The sequence below is a fragment of the Balaenoptera musculus genome, chromosome 17 (assembly GCF_009873245.2).
Source record: "Balaenoptera musculus isolate JJ_BM4_2016_0621 chromosome 17, mBalMus1.pri.v3, whole genome shotgun sequence".
NCBI lineage: Eukaryota > Metazoa > Chordata > Mammalia > Artiodactyla > Balaenopteridae > Balaenoptera > Balaenoptera musculus.
The window spans coordinates 61,579,103-61,592,258 of NC_045801.1; the positions used below are offsets into that span (position 1 = coordinate 61,579,103).

The window sequence follows — 13,156 nt, forward strand, 5'->3', positions numbered from 1 at the left end:
AACTACCATATGATCCAGCAATCCCATTTGTCGGTATATGTCCATAGGAAATGAAATCAGTATCAGGAAGAAATATTTGCACTCCCATGTTCACTGTATCATGATTCACAATAGCCAAGATATGGAAAAAAACCTAAGTGTCCACTGAGGGATGAATGAATAAAGAAAATGTGACTATCTGTCTATCTATCTATCATACACACAATATTTTTCGGTCTTAAAAAAGAAGGAAATTCTATATTTGTGACAACATGGATGAACCTGGGTGACATAATGCTAAATGAAATAAGTCAGGCACAGAAAGACAAATACTGCATGATCCCACTTGTATGTGGAATCTTAAAAACTTGAACTCAGAGAAACAGAGATTAGAATGGTAGTTGTCAAGGACTGGGGGTATGGTGGGGTTTTAGTCCTCATTTAAAATGAGGTTTTAATCAAAGGGTACAAAGTTTCAGTAGTACAGGACGAATAATTTCTGGAGATCTAATGTACAGCATATTGACTATAGTTAATAAAACTATATAGTATACTTGAAATTTGCTAAGAGCGTAGTTCTTACATGTTCTCACCACACACAAAAAAACTGATAACTGCATGAGGAGCCGATTATGTTAATTAGCTTAATTGTGGTAATCATTTCACAATGTATGTATACTCATATGTATATACATCTATACATACATATATATACATACATATCACATTGTACACTGAAAATATACACAACTTCTATTTGTCAATATCACCTCAATAAAGCCGGGAAAAAAAAGAAAACTGAAGCTCAAGCATAGAAAAAAATATTCTAATAGAAGACCTAATAGTTTTAAATTAGTTCAAGTGGGCCCAGAAAATTTGATTTTAAGGAAATAAAAGAATATTTAGAGGTGACCATGAAACAATCATGAGTAATGTTCATGTAACTGTGCCAGCTGCAAATGTATTTTTTTTTTATAATGAGAGAAATTTTATTTCTTTTTAAATTTTATTTATTTATTTTTTTTGGCTGCGTTGGGTCTTCGTTGCGGCGCGTTGGCTTTCTCTAATTGCAGCGAGCAGGGGCTACTCCCCGTTGTGGTGCGCGGGCTTCTCATTGCAGTGGCTCCTCTTGTTGCGGAGCACGGGCTCTAGGTGCGCAGGCTTCAGTAGTTGTGGCACACGGGCTTAGTTGCTCTGCAGCATGTGAGATCTTCCTAGACCAGGGATCGAACCAGTGTCCCCTGCACTGGCAGGCGGATTCTTAACCACTGCACCACCAGGGAAGTCCCTGAAAATAGTTTTGACTGCAACAAATACAATGCTCAAATAAGGTGATTTATGAAATAAAGATGTTTAACAACTTTGGAGACAGGAAGTTTTAGGCCTGATGTCATAACTCAACAAAATTATTAACGTCCTAGGTTCTCACTGTTTTTCCATTTTGCCATCCTCAGCATATTAGCTTTTATTAAAATAAATGCTTGTCACTTCTTAGCTACATAATGAAAAGCACAACTCCAAGCTGTCCTATCTCCACAGAACTTTGTTCAAGGTAGGAGTGTGTTTATCTTGCTCTCTTTATATCCATGGAGCAAAATCCTTCCCAGAGCCACCTTGACCCCAAGCAGATGTCTCCTTAAATATCTTCTTCTGTAACTCGATCACCTCATCATCTCTATAAAAATCTGTGACAGAGTAAATGTGGTAACCAAGCTTCATTTAGATATTCATGCTTCATCCCTTGGGGAGTAGGGAAGGATGCACTTTCCTTGGACATTTTAGCTCCTGAGAATATTGGGGTTCTATAAACAAATGAGGAAAGAGTATTAGGTAGGCCCAACAGTATCATTTTCCAGAGTATTCTTGAAAGATATATTTGTCAGAACACAAAGGTAAACAGTGTGTGATTTTTTTCCCACAGTCCCAGACTCCACTAACTTTCTTTATTCCATTTTCTCTCTGTTACTTAAATCAGGTAAATCTTATTGAATATGTCCATAAGTTCACTTATTTTATCCTCTGACATCTCCACTCCACTACTGAACCCATCCAGAGAATTATGTATTTAGTTATTGTATTATTCAGTCCAATAATTTCCATTTAGTTCCTTTTTGATATTTTCTTTGCTGAGATTTTGTTTTTTTTCATTCATTTCAAGAGAACTTTTAATTGCTTGTTTAAGTGCTTTTATCACGGCTACTTTAAGATCTTTGTCAGGTAATTCCAATGTTTGATTTCTTTTTTGACATCTGTTGACTGTCTTTTCTCATCCATAGTATGATATTCCCCTGGTTCTTGATATGGTTTTTATTGCATTCTAGACTTTCAGACATTATGAGACACTGGAATAAATAAATATATGTGTGTGTATTGTACTTACATTTAGAGCAGACCTTTTCCATGTTGAAACATACACAAGGGCCAAGTAGGCATTTGGGATCAGCTTCTTGCTTGGCCTCACCACCTTACCCCACACAAGTGGGGTGTCTACTAGTGCAGCATTACCATCTCCAAGCAGGGGTACAAACTCAACTCCCCGCTGGGCCCCCTGCCACTAGGGGAAGAGAGAGGGAGAAGCAGAATACAGACTAGCCTTACTTCTTACCACTTCTTTTTGCCTCATTGATCCCGGGTGAAGGTAGATACTCAGCCTCCCCACTGAGACCTACTGATCTGGAGGAGAGGAGTGAGTAGCCGGCTTTGCGCCACCTTGTTCGGTTTCTTTGAGGCCAGGTTGCAGTGGAGGCTTACCTCACCCCTGGATCACATTGACACTACCTGGCTGCAGTGCTGGAGGGATTGCTGCCTGCTTCTGCTGGCTGTGGAATAGACATCAGTGCTCTGCTCAGCCCCACTGCCATCACCCCAGCGAAGGAATGGAAACACCTCCTGCTTCAGCTGGTTGAGGAGGGAAGGTCAGCTGCCTACTTGATCCTGTCAGCACTCGGGGGGGGCATTCAGAGCATCACTGGATTCTGTGAGGCAGGTGTGGGTTGAAAGATCAACCTCACCTTCCACTTCTCTGGAACCATGGGGGCGGGGTCAGTTGTTCTGTGGATGTTTGAGTAGAGTAGAGGAGATACTGCCAAAAACGTTTTCTTTTTTAGGCTACCCTTTTCTTGGAATTTTTTAAAAAATATCTGTATCCTTAGATGGTTCCAGGTTGGAGGTTTCTGCAACACCCTAACCAGGATGTCAGGATGAAGCAATAAAGAAACCCAGGGAATTCACCCTCAAGGAGTCTCTCAAGTCCTGAGTTTCCTAAGCAACCTGTCTGAATAGAAAATTCTAAGTTCTTTATTTTCAAAACTTAAGAAATATTACCCCTTTGAAATTCTGTACCCAGTGGTGCTATTGAAACGCTTGATGTTCATCTGAAACTTATTCTTTTGTAGGTCTTTTCATTCTCTCTGAAAATAGTTAGAATTTTCCCTTTGACTTTGATATTCTTAAAATTCACTATACTAGGTGTGAATTTTCCTTTCTCCTGTTTTGTACTCTCTGAATACTTGCAATCTCAAGTCTTTCACATGTATTTTTCAATCCTGGGAAATTTTTTGTAAATTGTTTCTTCAAAATTTTTTTTTTACTTTTATTTTTCTCTTTTTCTGAAGCTTCTGTGTGGATTTATGTATTTCTATTTCTGGCCTCACTCTCTCTTAGCAATTGTATGTTTTCTATAACTTTATACGATCTTGCTGCTTTTTAGGAGAGTTTCTTAATTTGATCTCTCAACTCATTCATTCACCAGCTACATCTATCTTACTATTAGTGCTCAGGGATACCTTTATTTTCCAGCTACCCTGATGATCTTTAACCCCCTGATACCTGCTCCATTATTCTCATTTGCTTTCTATGTCTGTCCTGCCTTCAACGTAACTCACCCACATCATGTGCATCCTTTTATTTTATGCCTTATTATTCTATTAATCCTAATTTCTTTATGTAATATTTTGTTGTTTTAATCCTTTACATGACACATCCAGCTCTTCCAAGATATCTAAACCTCTCCTTGAACAACTGATGCTTATGTAAATTTACGTATCTATCTTCTCCTGTCTAGTATCTTTATAGATAAATCTGATGGAAGGGCTGCTATTAGCCAGTTTTTCATACATTTTCCATTCATGGATGTTTAGTCACCTACTGATACTGTAAGACAGTGGTTTGTTGTTCTATCCTCACACAAATTCAATTACCTGTATACATTTTACTTATGGAAATGGTTTGCTTAAAAATGGCTGTAGAAAAAAAAAATGGCTGCAGGATAGGAAGCATGTGGCATTAAGAGTTCTAAATATTTTAATCTATACTTGTAGTTATTTTCAATAATGCTCTTGAAAACATATTTGTCTTTCAAAGACTTATTTGTTCTTGATCCTCACTGTCATCTTTCCAAAAATGAAAGCTTTTAGGTTTTATCTACTTCACTATATAAGGTGTAGAATAAATTATATGCATCTAGAACATAACAGACACTCAATAAATATTATTACAATGTTTATGTTAGTTATGGTTATATTATTCTTAGGAATTCAATTATGCTTTACTTAGGTTATTACCCTACAATTAAATATTCTTAATATTTAAATTATCTAAATAATAATATATATGCTAAATTTTGGCTCATAAATAATTAGAACAAAGACAGTACTTCCTTGTTTATTACGGAGGCATGTTTCCCTCGAAGTAAACCTTCATCTTACTCTGGCTAGAACTGTGTTTCCTCTAAGTGTAAATAACCTATCAAAAAGTCAATACTGTCGATACTTCTATCTAAAGACTTTTTTCATTGTATGGCTTTGCTTTTAAAATCCATGGAAGCAATCGTTGTGTGGCTATGAATTACATAGGAACATTTCTCGCTTTGATTCATCATTCTAAAATTTTTTGACTTTTTTATTTTTATGGAAAAGAATCCTCAAATCCTTTCCCCTTGTTTTTTCCTGAACTTTTCCATTTCTCCTCTTTCACCCTGCCCAAGTTTTCACATCTATATCTGTTTCTCCTTTCCAGTCAAGTGCTCCAACCAGCGGGCAAGGCTGCCAGTAAGCAAAGATTTACTCAGCGTGTGAGGACGTGGAAGAATATTTGGCTGCTGCACGCCCAGGCTAGCTTTCTCTGGCAGTGCTACACTGAAGGCTACTGTCAAACAGAATGTCATATTAACCAAAAGAGCTGGGTAAGAGCCATTAGAACCAGCAGAAATTATCTGTGGGTTGGTCTAATTTTTTTTTTTCACTGTGGAGGAACATTCCTTCTTTCCTTTCGGAATTGTTATATTTCTTCAAATTGCCAAAAGGAAAATGTTTAAATGGTTTAAACAAGATGACTCGTATAAAGCAGAAAAGACAATTTAACACATGCAATAAAGTTTATATTTAGTAATACCTGTTAATAAAGAGCACATGAATGATTTCCTAATTTATATTCTGATTTTCAAATGTTTGCAAAGTTTCACATTTACTGTATTACATGTGAGATGCTACAATTTCAACGCTTTGTCATCTGTGGTATTGTAAGGAAATAGTGTGTGCAGATAAAAAGAAAAAATGCATATATAAGAAATAAATTATTGGTCTTGTGATCATACATAAATTGTTCTTAATATGCATATACTACGTGTATGTATTCTTGTACATAAATCAAAAATGTACAAGTATTTATAAACTCTACCCTATGAATAAAAACATTAATGATTAAAATATGGCAGTATTCAATGAAATCCTGATTTATAATGTAACAAGTCTCTTAAAGGCAGTAAAATCAATACATCAAAGTAGAACTTACATTGCAATGGACTAATATCCTCTTAAATAATCTTAGTTGGGTCCACACCAGATCACATGCATCACTACTTCTTTTTTACACAAAGCAGTTAGAAGGTTAAGCATTTTGGTTAATAACACTATTTCAACAAGGAAAGGTATAGCGATAAATTCTCCTAGAGTAATGTACACAAGACACATATGACACACTTATCTTTGTTGCATCTATCCTACCCAAGCCTTCAGGGCAGCTGAACCATACATTTCTCTTTGACATCACAGACAAATAAACCTGTCCAGACTATTATTCTCTTCTGTATTCTCACTGCTTTTATTTGTCTATTATGTTTATTCTACTTTATCAACTTTAGGTATTCCAGACTCCGGCCTAATTTATCAACCACCTAATTTCCCACCATTTTTTGATCTTCCAAATCTTGGGTTCTCCCAATGACCTGACACTATCAAAGCTTTCAACTCTTAACTTCTTGTCAGCAAAATGACTCATTGACTTTTGATCCTAAGTGTCTGCCCTACTTATGTGACTGCAGTAGCCCTGTATTTCAATATGGCATCAACCAAATGAATGAAGGATTATCTCCAAGCACTGAGGATATTTAAAATAGTCCCTAATCTGTATCTGTTAACTCTGTGAAAAAAACCAAATATACCAAGGGTCATTTGTCTTCCACTCATTTATAAAAGTAGCCTCTTTTAATTCTCTGCCCTTCTAATTCTTTTCTCCAAACTTATCTTCTGCTCAATTTTTATCTACGCTATTTCATTTAACCATTTCTGGGTGAAATATTTCTAATGATTTTAGACTATACGATAAGCATAAAATAAAATCTGAACTAAGATCCAATATAAATCCTTAAACTACATAATACTTTTTTTGGTACATGAGTCAAGACCAGAAATCTTCTCAAAGACTCAACATCAGTTTCAAAAATTATGTGGTAGAAATGTCTCCTTATTAAGTTGATAAATATTTCAAATAAAGTAGTAAATGACAGAAATATTTAGTTTCCCCTTTTGGAATGTATGATTGTAACACTTTTCTATGTCTTTGTGATTATCGATGGTTTGTTTTTTTGATGTAAAATATTTCACAGGCTTTAGATTGAGAAAAAAGTGATATTTTTGAACCTCCTGTGACAATATAATATTCTGATATAAGTAATAGTTAAAATGTGTATGTCATTTTACTGTTTCAATAATTTCACTATTTCAGTAAATGCATGGAAAATTTCAGAATCACCTCCATAGGTTCTTAATAATTTTTTTAATAAACAAAATTAATAGCAATCATATTTAAAGCAGAAGTGTCTTATTTTATTTTCAAATCATTTTGGAGTTCAGTAAATAGAGTTTGAATCTAAAATCATTTAAAATCTCTGCTTTTGCTTTCCCCATTTGTAAAATGGAAATATAAACTTCTATTTCATGGACTTTTTGTCAAACTCAAATTAAATACTATATGTGAAAAAAGCTTGTAAATTTTAAGACACTACTGGAATTTGAGGAATTATTTGACATGTTTATCAGACGAACAAAAATCAAATTAAGATCATTTTCCTCTACTAAAGGATGTAAAAGAAAAATGTTAATATTAAATGAGCTTTATGGTGTTTATTGCTTTCATAAAATGTAGGTTGGAATCATAACTTAAAAGGTACAAGCTGCAAAGTTTTAGAGTTTGTGTATATTCCAATGCAATGCATATTTATAGCAGATAGAATGAGAACCAGGAACTAAGTGAAAACATTCTCTAAATTCAGTGCACAGCTCAATGTTGAAAGATATTGGTTATGTTATTCTTTTTTGGTGGAGACTACAACTTGCTGCCTATTTATATCAAATACTTCTTTGTGATATGTTTTATACATTTATGTCTACTAAATCCTACTTAGAAGGATTAGAGTTATTTTGTAACAAGACAGAAAGCGAAAAGGATGATCTCTCCCAGAAGCATTCTGCTGGGCAGTGAGGATGTGTACAGTGGGAGCAGGAATGTCACCACATCATGAAGTGCATGTGACATATGACCTCACATTACAGGCTCTGGGGATAGCATTGATCCAGTTTAATAAAAAGAAGAAAAATTATGGTAGCAGGAACTGTAATTATAACCAAAAGCATAAGGCATCCAATATTATACCTGTGTCTCAAACTGGACTATTAACTGACAAAAAATGACTTTTATACTTCCTATGAAAATATAAACATGTGAGACTAGCTGGCAATTTTTAAAAAGCACAAGTAGTAAGCCATAAGCCATACCAAACATTAAAATATATTACAAAGCAAATTAACAAGACATGTTAGTATTGGCTGATAGATAGCTAGATCAATAGATCAGAAGATACAGCCAATAATTATATCAAATATTTATGGAAGTTTAGTTCAAATAAGACAGCATTTTCAAATTTATGTGGGAAAGATGAATTATTCAAACAACAGTGCTAGGAAAAATGGATAGCCATTTGGAAAAATATAGTTGGATTTCTCCTTCCTCAGTCCTTATACCAAAATAAATGTTAGATTTATCCAATATTTAAACATAATAAATAAAACCTTAAAATGCTTGAAGAAAACACTGAAGTTTTTTTTTAATGTAGGCTTGAAGTAAGAATGAATGGCTCCTCTAAGCAGAATGACATCCGAAATCATTAAGGAAAAGATCTAAAAAATTTAACAACATACACGTACAAGTTTAAAAATGAAAAGAAAAATGACTGGCCAAAATATTTTAAATTAATAAGGGAGTGTTAATTTCTTAATTAGATAGAATAGCATAATGGTTAAGAGTTCACATGCATGTATGCACAAATCCATAAATACAAAGACATGCAGATCTGTGACTGTAAATCCATATGAGGCTTGGTTGAATTTATAAAGGGAAACTTTATAAATTCAAAGTAATATACTTTTCATGATATATCTTTAGAACATCTGAATTTTTTTATTGTTGTCATGGGTTTCATTACCTCTTCCAAATAAAATACAGCTTCTAAAAACAAACATTTGTAGCTTTTTGGTTCCAGCCAGAGTAGAATAGCCTGTTTTGGACTAGCCTTTCAGCACAGAACAACTATAAAAGCTGAAAAAATCTATAAAACATGGATTTGAAAGTTTTGGAAAGCAACAAATATAGGCGGGCTTGAAGGGGTAAAACCCTTGTGAGAAGGGAATTGTATAATGAAATATCAGACAAGGGAGATAAAGCAGAAGCAGAAAGTGTAAGTCTTACTGTGTTGAGAAGACTGAGGCCAGATGTTGGTGCTGCCATACTGGCTGGGATTTAATAGGCAAACACCAGTGGAGAAGGAAACCTCAGAGAGAGGGCTTAAAAATTAGTATATACATCTCCCCTAAATCATTGTCTGACCTGCTGTGCGCTCACAGGGTAACACTCAAAAATGTTTTTAAAACTTACTAGAAATAGCATCTGGGAGGTTAAAATGCTAAAGCAGACATGGCAGTAGCCACATGATTTAGGGAGAAAAGTTGGAGTTCAAACCCAGTCAAGGTTAGGGGTGGCTTTCGTTACGACCCAGTGCTTTAATCTGAGACCCCAGAAAGGCTATGCTCTAATAGTGAGGGCCTTGGGAATAAAGACAAAAATAAAATAACTAGCCCTAACAAAGACGAAAACCAAGCCTCAATAGGACCAAGGTGATCCAATAGTGCTGCGGTTGTTTTGCAAAAGAAAATTTAGCTCACCTGGAGGAAGATAACATCATTTAGAATTTCTACAATTTTCCTCCAATGCAAACATATGAAGCACGCAAAAAGAAAAGAAACAAATGACCCCAAATCAAAGAAAAATAAAAAAGGAAAAGAGAAATCTACAGGTGATTTAGGCATTTTAGTTACCAATTGGTTATCAGTCTGATTGCCAAAAAATAAAGATAAAATTTTTAAGAGCGGCCAAAGAAAATCACACTTTGCATTCAAAAGGTCAAAAGTTAAACTTAAAGCTTAATGGTCATCATTACTATAGAAGGCAGAAGACCATGGAATATCTTTAAAGTGATCAAAAGGAAAAAGACAAGTTACTTAGAAACCTCTCTCTAGCAAAAATGTCCTCCAGAACTGAAGATGAAGTAAAGATGTATCAGGTAAATAAAAGCTGAGGAAATACATGAGCAGTTGGCCTACACTACGGTATATTATGTTTTCTCATATTAAATAAAATATGACAATATATGGAAACACAGAACTTCTGAAGTAAACAAACCCTGGAAAAAGTAAATATAAATAAATACTGACTACTTCAATGAACAACAATAATGTCTTATAAGGCAGATCACAAATGTAGAAGTAAAAATTATGATAACACGAGCACAAAAGGCAGGAGTGGTGGTAAATGAATTAAACTAACTGTTCGAAGGCACTTGCATTTAGAAGTGACAAATGTGCTAATTTAAGATAGACAGTAATATAATAAAAAATGCATATTACAGTCCCTATAAATTACTACTATGAGAAAAATAAATGAATATAGAGCTAAAATGTTAATGGAAAAGTAAAAAAAAAAATGGAATAATTAAATATACCTGACTCATCCAAAAGAAGACAGGAAAGGAGGAACAAAGGAATAAAAAACAGATGACCAAATGGAAAATATATATCAAGTGTAGGGGATTTCAGAGCTGATCAAGGAACAATATACAACCACAAGGTGGCAGGAGCACACACAACCTTTACTGGGCAAAGCTTTGACAGGTTTTCACGGGGTTGGGGAGTCCCTCACAACACGAGGCCAATTACAGGCTAAAACGTGGGGCAGAAAAACAGGAAACTTACTTGTCTAGGTGATGTCCCTTACCCCGGTGGGGAGCTTGTTGGCCTGGTTACTGAAGCCTCCTCTGCAGTAGATGCCTTTACAGGGCATTTGCTTATGACAAAAGTATCTTCACACCTTGTACCCATTCTGAAAAGTATATTTGCATAAAGAGATTAGGCTGTCTATACAGCTAGTAAAAGATGCTGGCTGTGGGAGAGAAATAACTAATAAGAGGCCAGAGTCTAGAGCCATATTTTAGGAGTTCAAATCCTGGCTCCAATATTTACTTTATGGGTGATTTTTGAGGAAGTTACTGAACTCTTATCATCTATATATGAACATGATAATAATGGCCTTCTCCTCACTGGGCTGTAGTGTGGACTGTGTGAGTTTCCATATAAACTGTTTAGGACAATGCCTGACAAGTAATAAGCACTCTATGAAAATGGTTATTACTAGTACTATTTATAAAAGCATTTGATAGGCCTCTTAGTATTTCACACAGCAATACCAGTTGTCTGGTAGCTTTTTAATGTCTTACAGACTTAGTGTATATGTTGTGAATTTTTTTTTTTTTTTTTTTTTACTTTTTAAAAAATAGATTCTGATGCAACAAACAAATATGCTTCTAAATTGACACATTAAATTACCTAATTAGGTTTATTCTTTATTAGTGTGGTACTCACCCTTACTGGTAGAGTGTTTGTAGTATAATCACTGACTGTTGATACTTTCTGAAGTGTGCAAGGACGTATTCAAAGCATTTAGGCATCGGGACTCTAACATTGGGTTTGTGTGCTTATTCCTGGCTTTATCTCAGGGAAATATAGAAAATATGATTGGAAATCTGAAGAACTTACTTAAAATTATTCACAGCTCTACAAAACTTAGGCCAAGTCAGTGCATATTCAGTTTTTCCACCTGCAAACTGAGATGATGAACGGTAGTTAGATGAACACTAAGACATTTATCTAACACACCATCATTCTATGAAAAATGTAAATTTACACACACATAAATTCATATACAACATAGAGGTTGTCCAACTATAGTTCTCAAAGGAAGCTAAGATTTTTTTGTTTTGTTTTGTCGATTAAAACTGTATCAAAGTTATGGAACAATTTCCAGCACATCTGTTCTGGATACATTATCATAATTATTTCCTTACATTGAACATCTCAGCAGGGCCAGAGCAATGAGCCAAGTAGGAGCAAAAACCTTATTATTAAGCAGTGACAACAGTTCCCAATTCTTTTCTTCTCTGATGTTTGATAACTGAAGTCAATTAAAGACTTCCGGTGGAATTCTTTAAGTTAAAATAAAGGTTATTTGCATTTAACAGCTACAGATGAACACTCACCTTCCGGCTAAGTGCAAATACAGGAGTTGGCTTATTTTTATGACTGCAAGGTCGGGCCAAGGTCCAGCCCGCTGCCCAGCCGGGTCTGGGCAGTGGCGGGAGAGGCCAGGCCGCAGGCTGGGAGTTCCGGGGCAGCAAGGCGCTGCCAAGGTCCAGCCCGCCCCCAAACAGAGACGCCTGTTCCCCTGAAGCCGATCTCGGGAACTCCTCAGTCTTGCCGTCCCGGGCCCCGTGGGAAAGTCCTCTGCTGCTGAGAGATGCCTCGGAGGCCTGACTCCCACAGAGGCCGCCCTGTGTACCTTCCCGGCACAGGGCCACGGAGCGTCTAGCTCCAAGGACCTTCCCTGCTCCGCGTCAGGAGTGCAGTGGGGGAAACAGCTGACCCCAGGAAGATGGGCTGCGAGGCTGGACCGGACCTGTTCACACAGCCCTACGGCTCCTGGACGCCTGAGGGCAGGTGCTCCGAGAGGACGAGGGTCGGGGGGGGTGGGCGAGCGAACTGCCAAACTGCGCATGCGCATCCTGCGACTCCGCATCCTGGCTCTTTGGGATCGGTCCCAGGTCGACGCCTTGTAGGGATGGGCCAGGCCCATCTGGCCGGGGACTCCTGGCCAGATCTCAGGGGAGCTCCTCAGTCTTGCCATCGCAGGCGTACCGGGAAGTCGGCTGGTGAGAGCCACGTGGGAGGCCTGACTCAGGCTCTGTGTACCTTCACAGCGCAGAGCCCTGAGTCTGGCTGCAAGGAAGTTCCTCGCTCCTCTTCTAGAGTGCAGCCGGGGGAACCGCTGGCCCTAGGAAGATGGCCGGCTGGGCAGGGTCGGCCCAGGTTCACAAATTTTCATAGGATCCCCTGGAGTGTTTGCTTAATACCAGCCTGACTCAAAAAAGAGCAATGAGAGAAGAATAAATGGAACCTTTTCCAGAGCTCACCAGGACCCAGGAAACAAGCTCTGAGCAACGGGAGTGGCTATTCCTTGCGTATCAGTGGGAGCACTTCATAGAGACCCCAAAGAGATTAGACCTTAGTATGAGACTAAACAATCTCTACATAGTGCTAAAGAAAAAATCTTGAAAGCTGCCAGAGGAAAAAGAACCATTATGTAGGGATGGATACAAATAGAATGATTGCAAAGGTCTCTTCAGAAAATACATAAGCCAGAAGTCAATGACATGACATCTTTAAAATGCTAAAAGCAAACAACTGTCAACACAGAATTTTATATCCAGTGAAAATAGTTTTTAAAAATTAAAGCAAAA

The 13,156-nt window shown here is 36.8% G+C and overlaps 1 protein-coding gene across 1 annotated transcript; it reads right to left on the reverse strand.

Moving 5' to 3' along the window:
• Positions 1–1,699: 1,699 nt before the first annotated feature.
• On the reverse strand, positions 1,700–12,543 carry LOC118883362. The gene is made up of 5 exons (XM_036830083.1): positions 12,283–12,543; positions 11,900–12,190; positions 11,400–11,467; positions 10,560–10,686; positions 1,700–1,781 (listed from the first exon to the last, which is right to left on the reverse strand). Exons 1-4 carry the CDS (start codon positions 12,541–12,543, stop codon positions 10,578–10,580), a joined length of 729 nt encoding a protein of 242 aa, XP_036685978.1. The 3' UTR covers positions 1,700–1,781; positions 10,560–10,577.
• Positions 12,544–13,156: the final 613 nt, after the last annotated feature.

Bases quoted from the DNA above. Each gene is read 5' to 3' on its own strand.
- LOC118883362 (XM_036830083.1), bottom strand. From the start codon at position 12,543: ATGGCAAGACTGAGGAGCTCCCCTGAGATCTGGCCAGGAGTCCCCGGC. The intron at 12,191-12,282 runs GTCAGCTGTTTC...GAAGGTACACAG, and splicing joins TCGCAGCCCATCTTCCTGGG to GGCGGCCTCTGTGGGAGTCA. The intron at 10,687-11,399 runs GTAAGTTCTTCA...TATACTTTTCAG, and splicing joins AGAGCTGTGAATAATTTTAA to AATGGGTACAAGGTGTGAAG.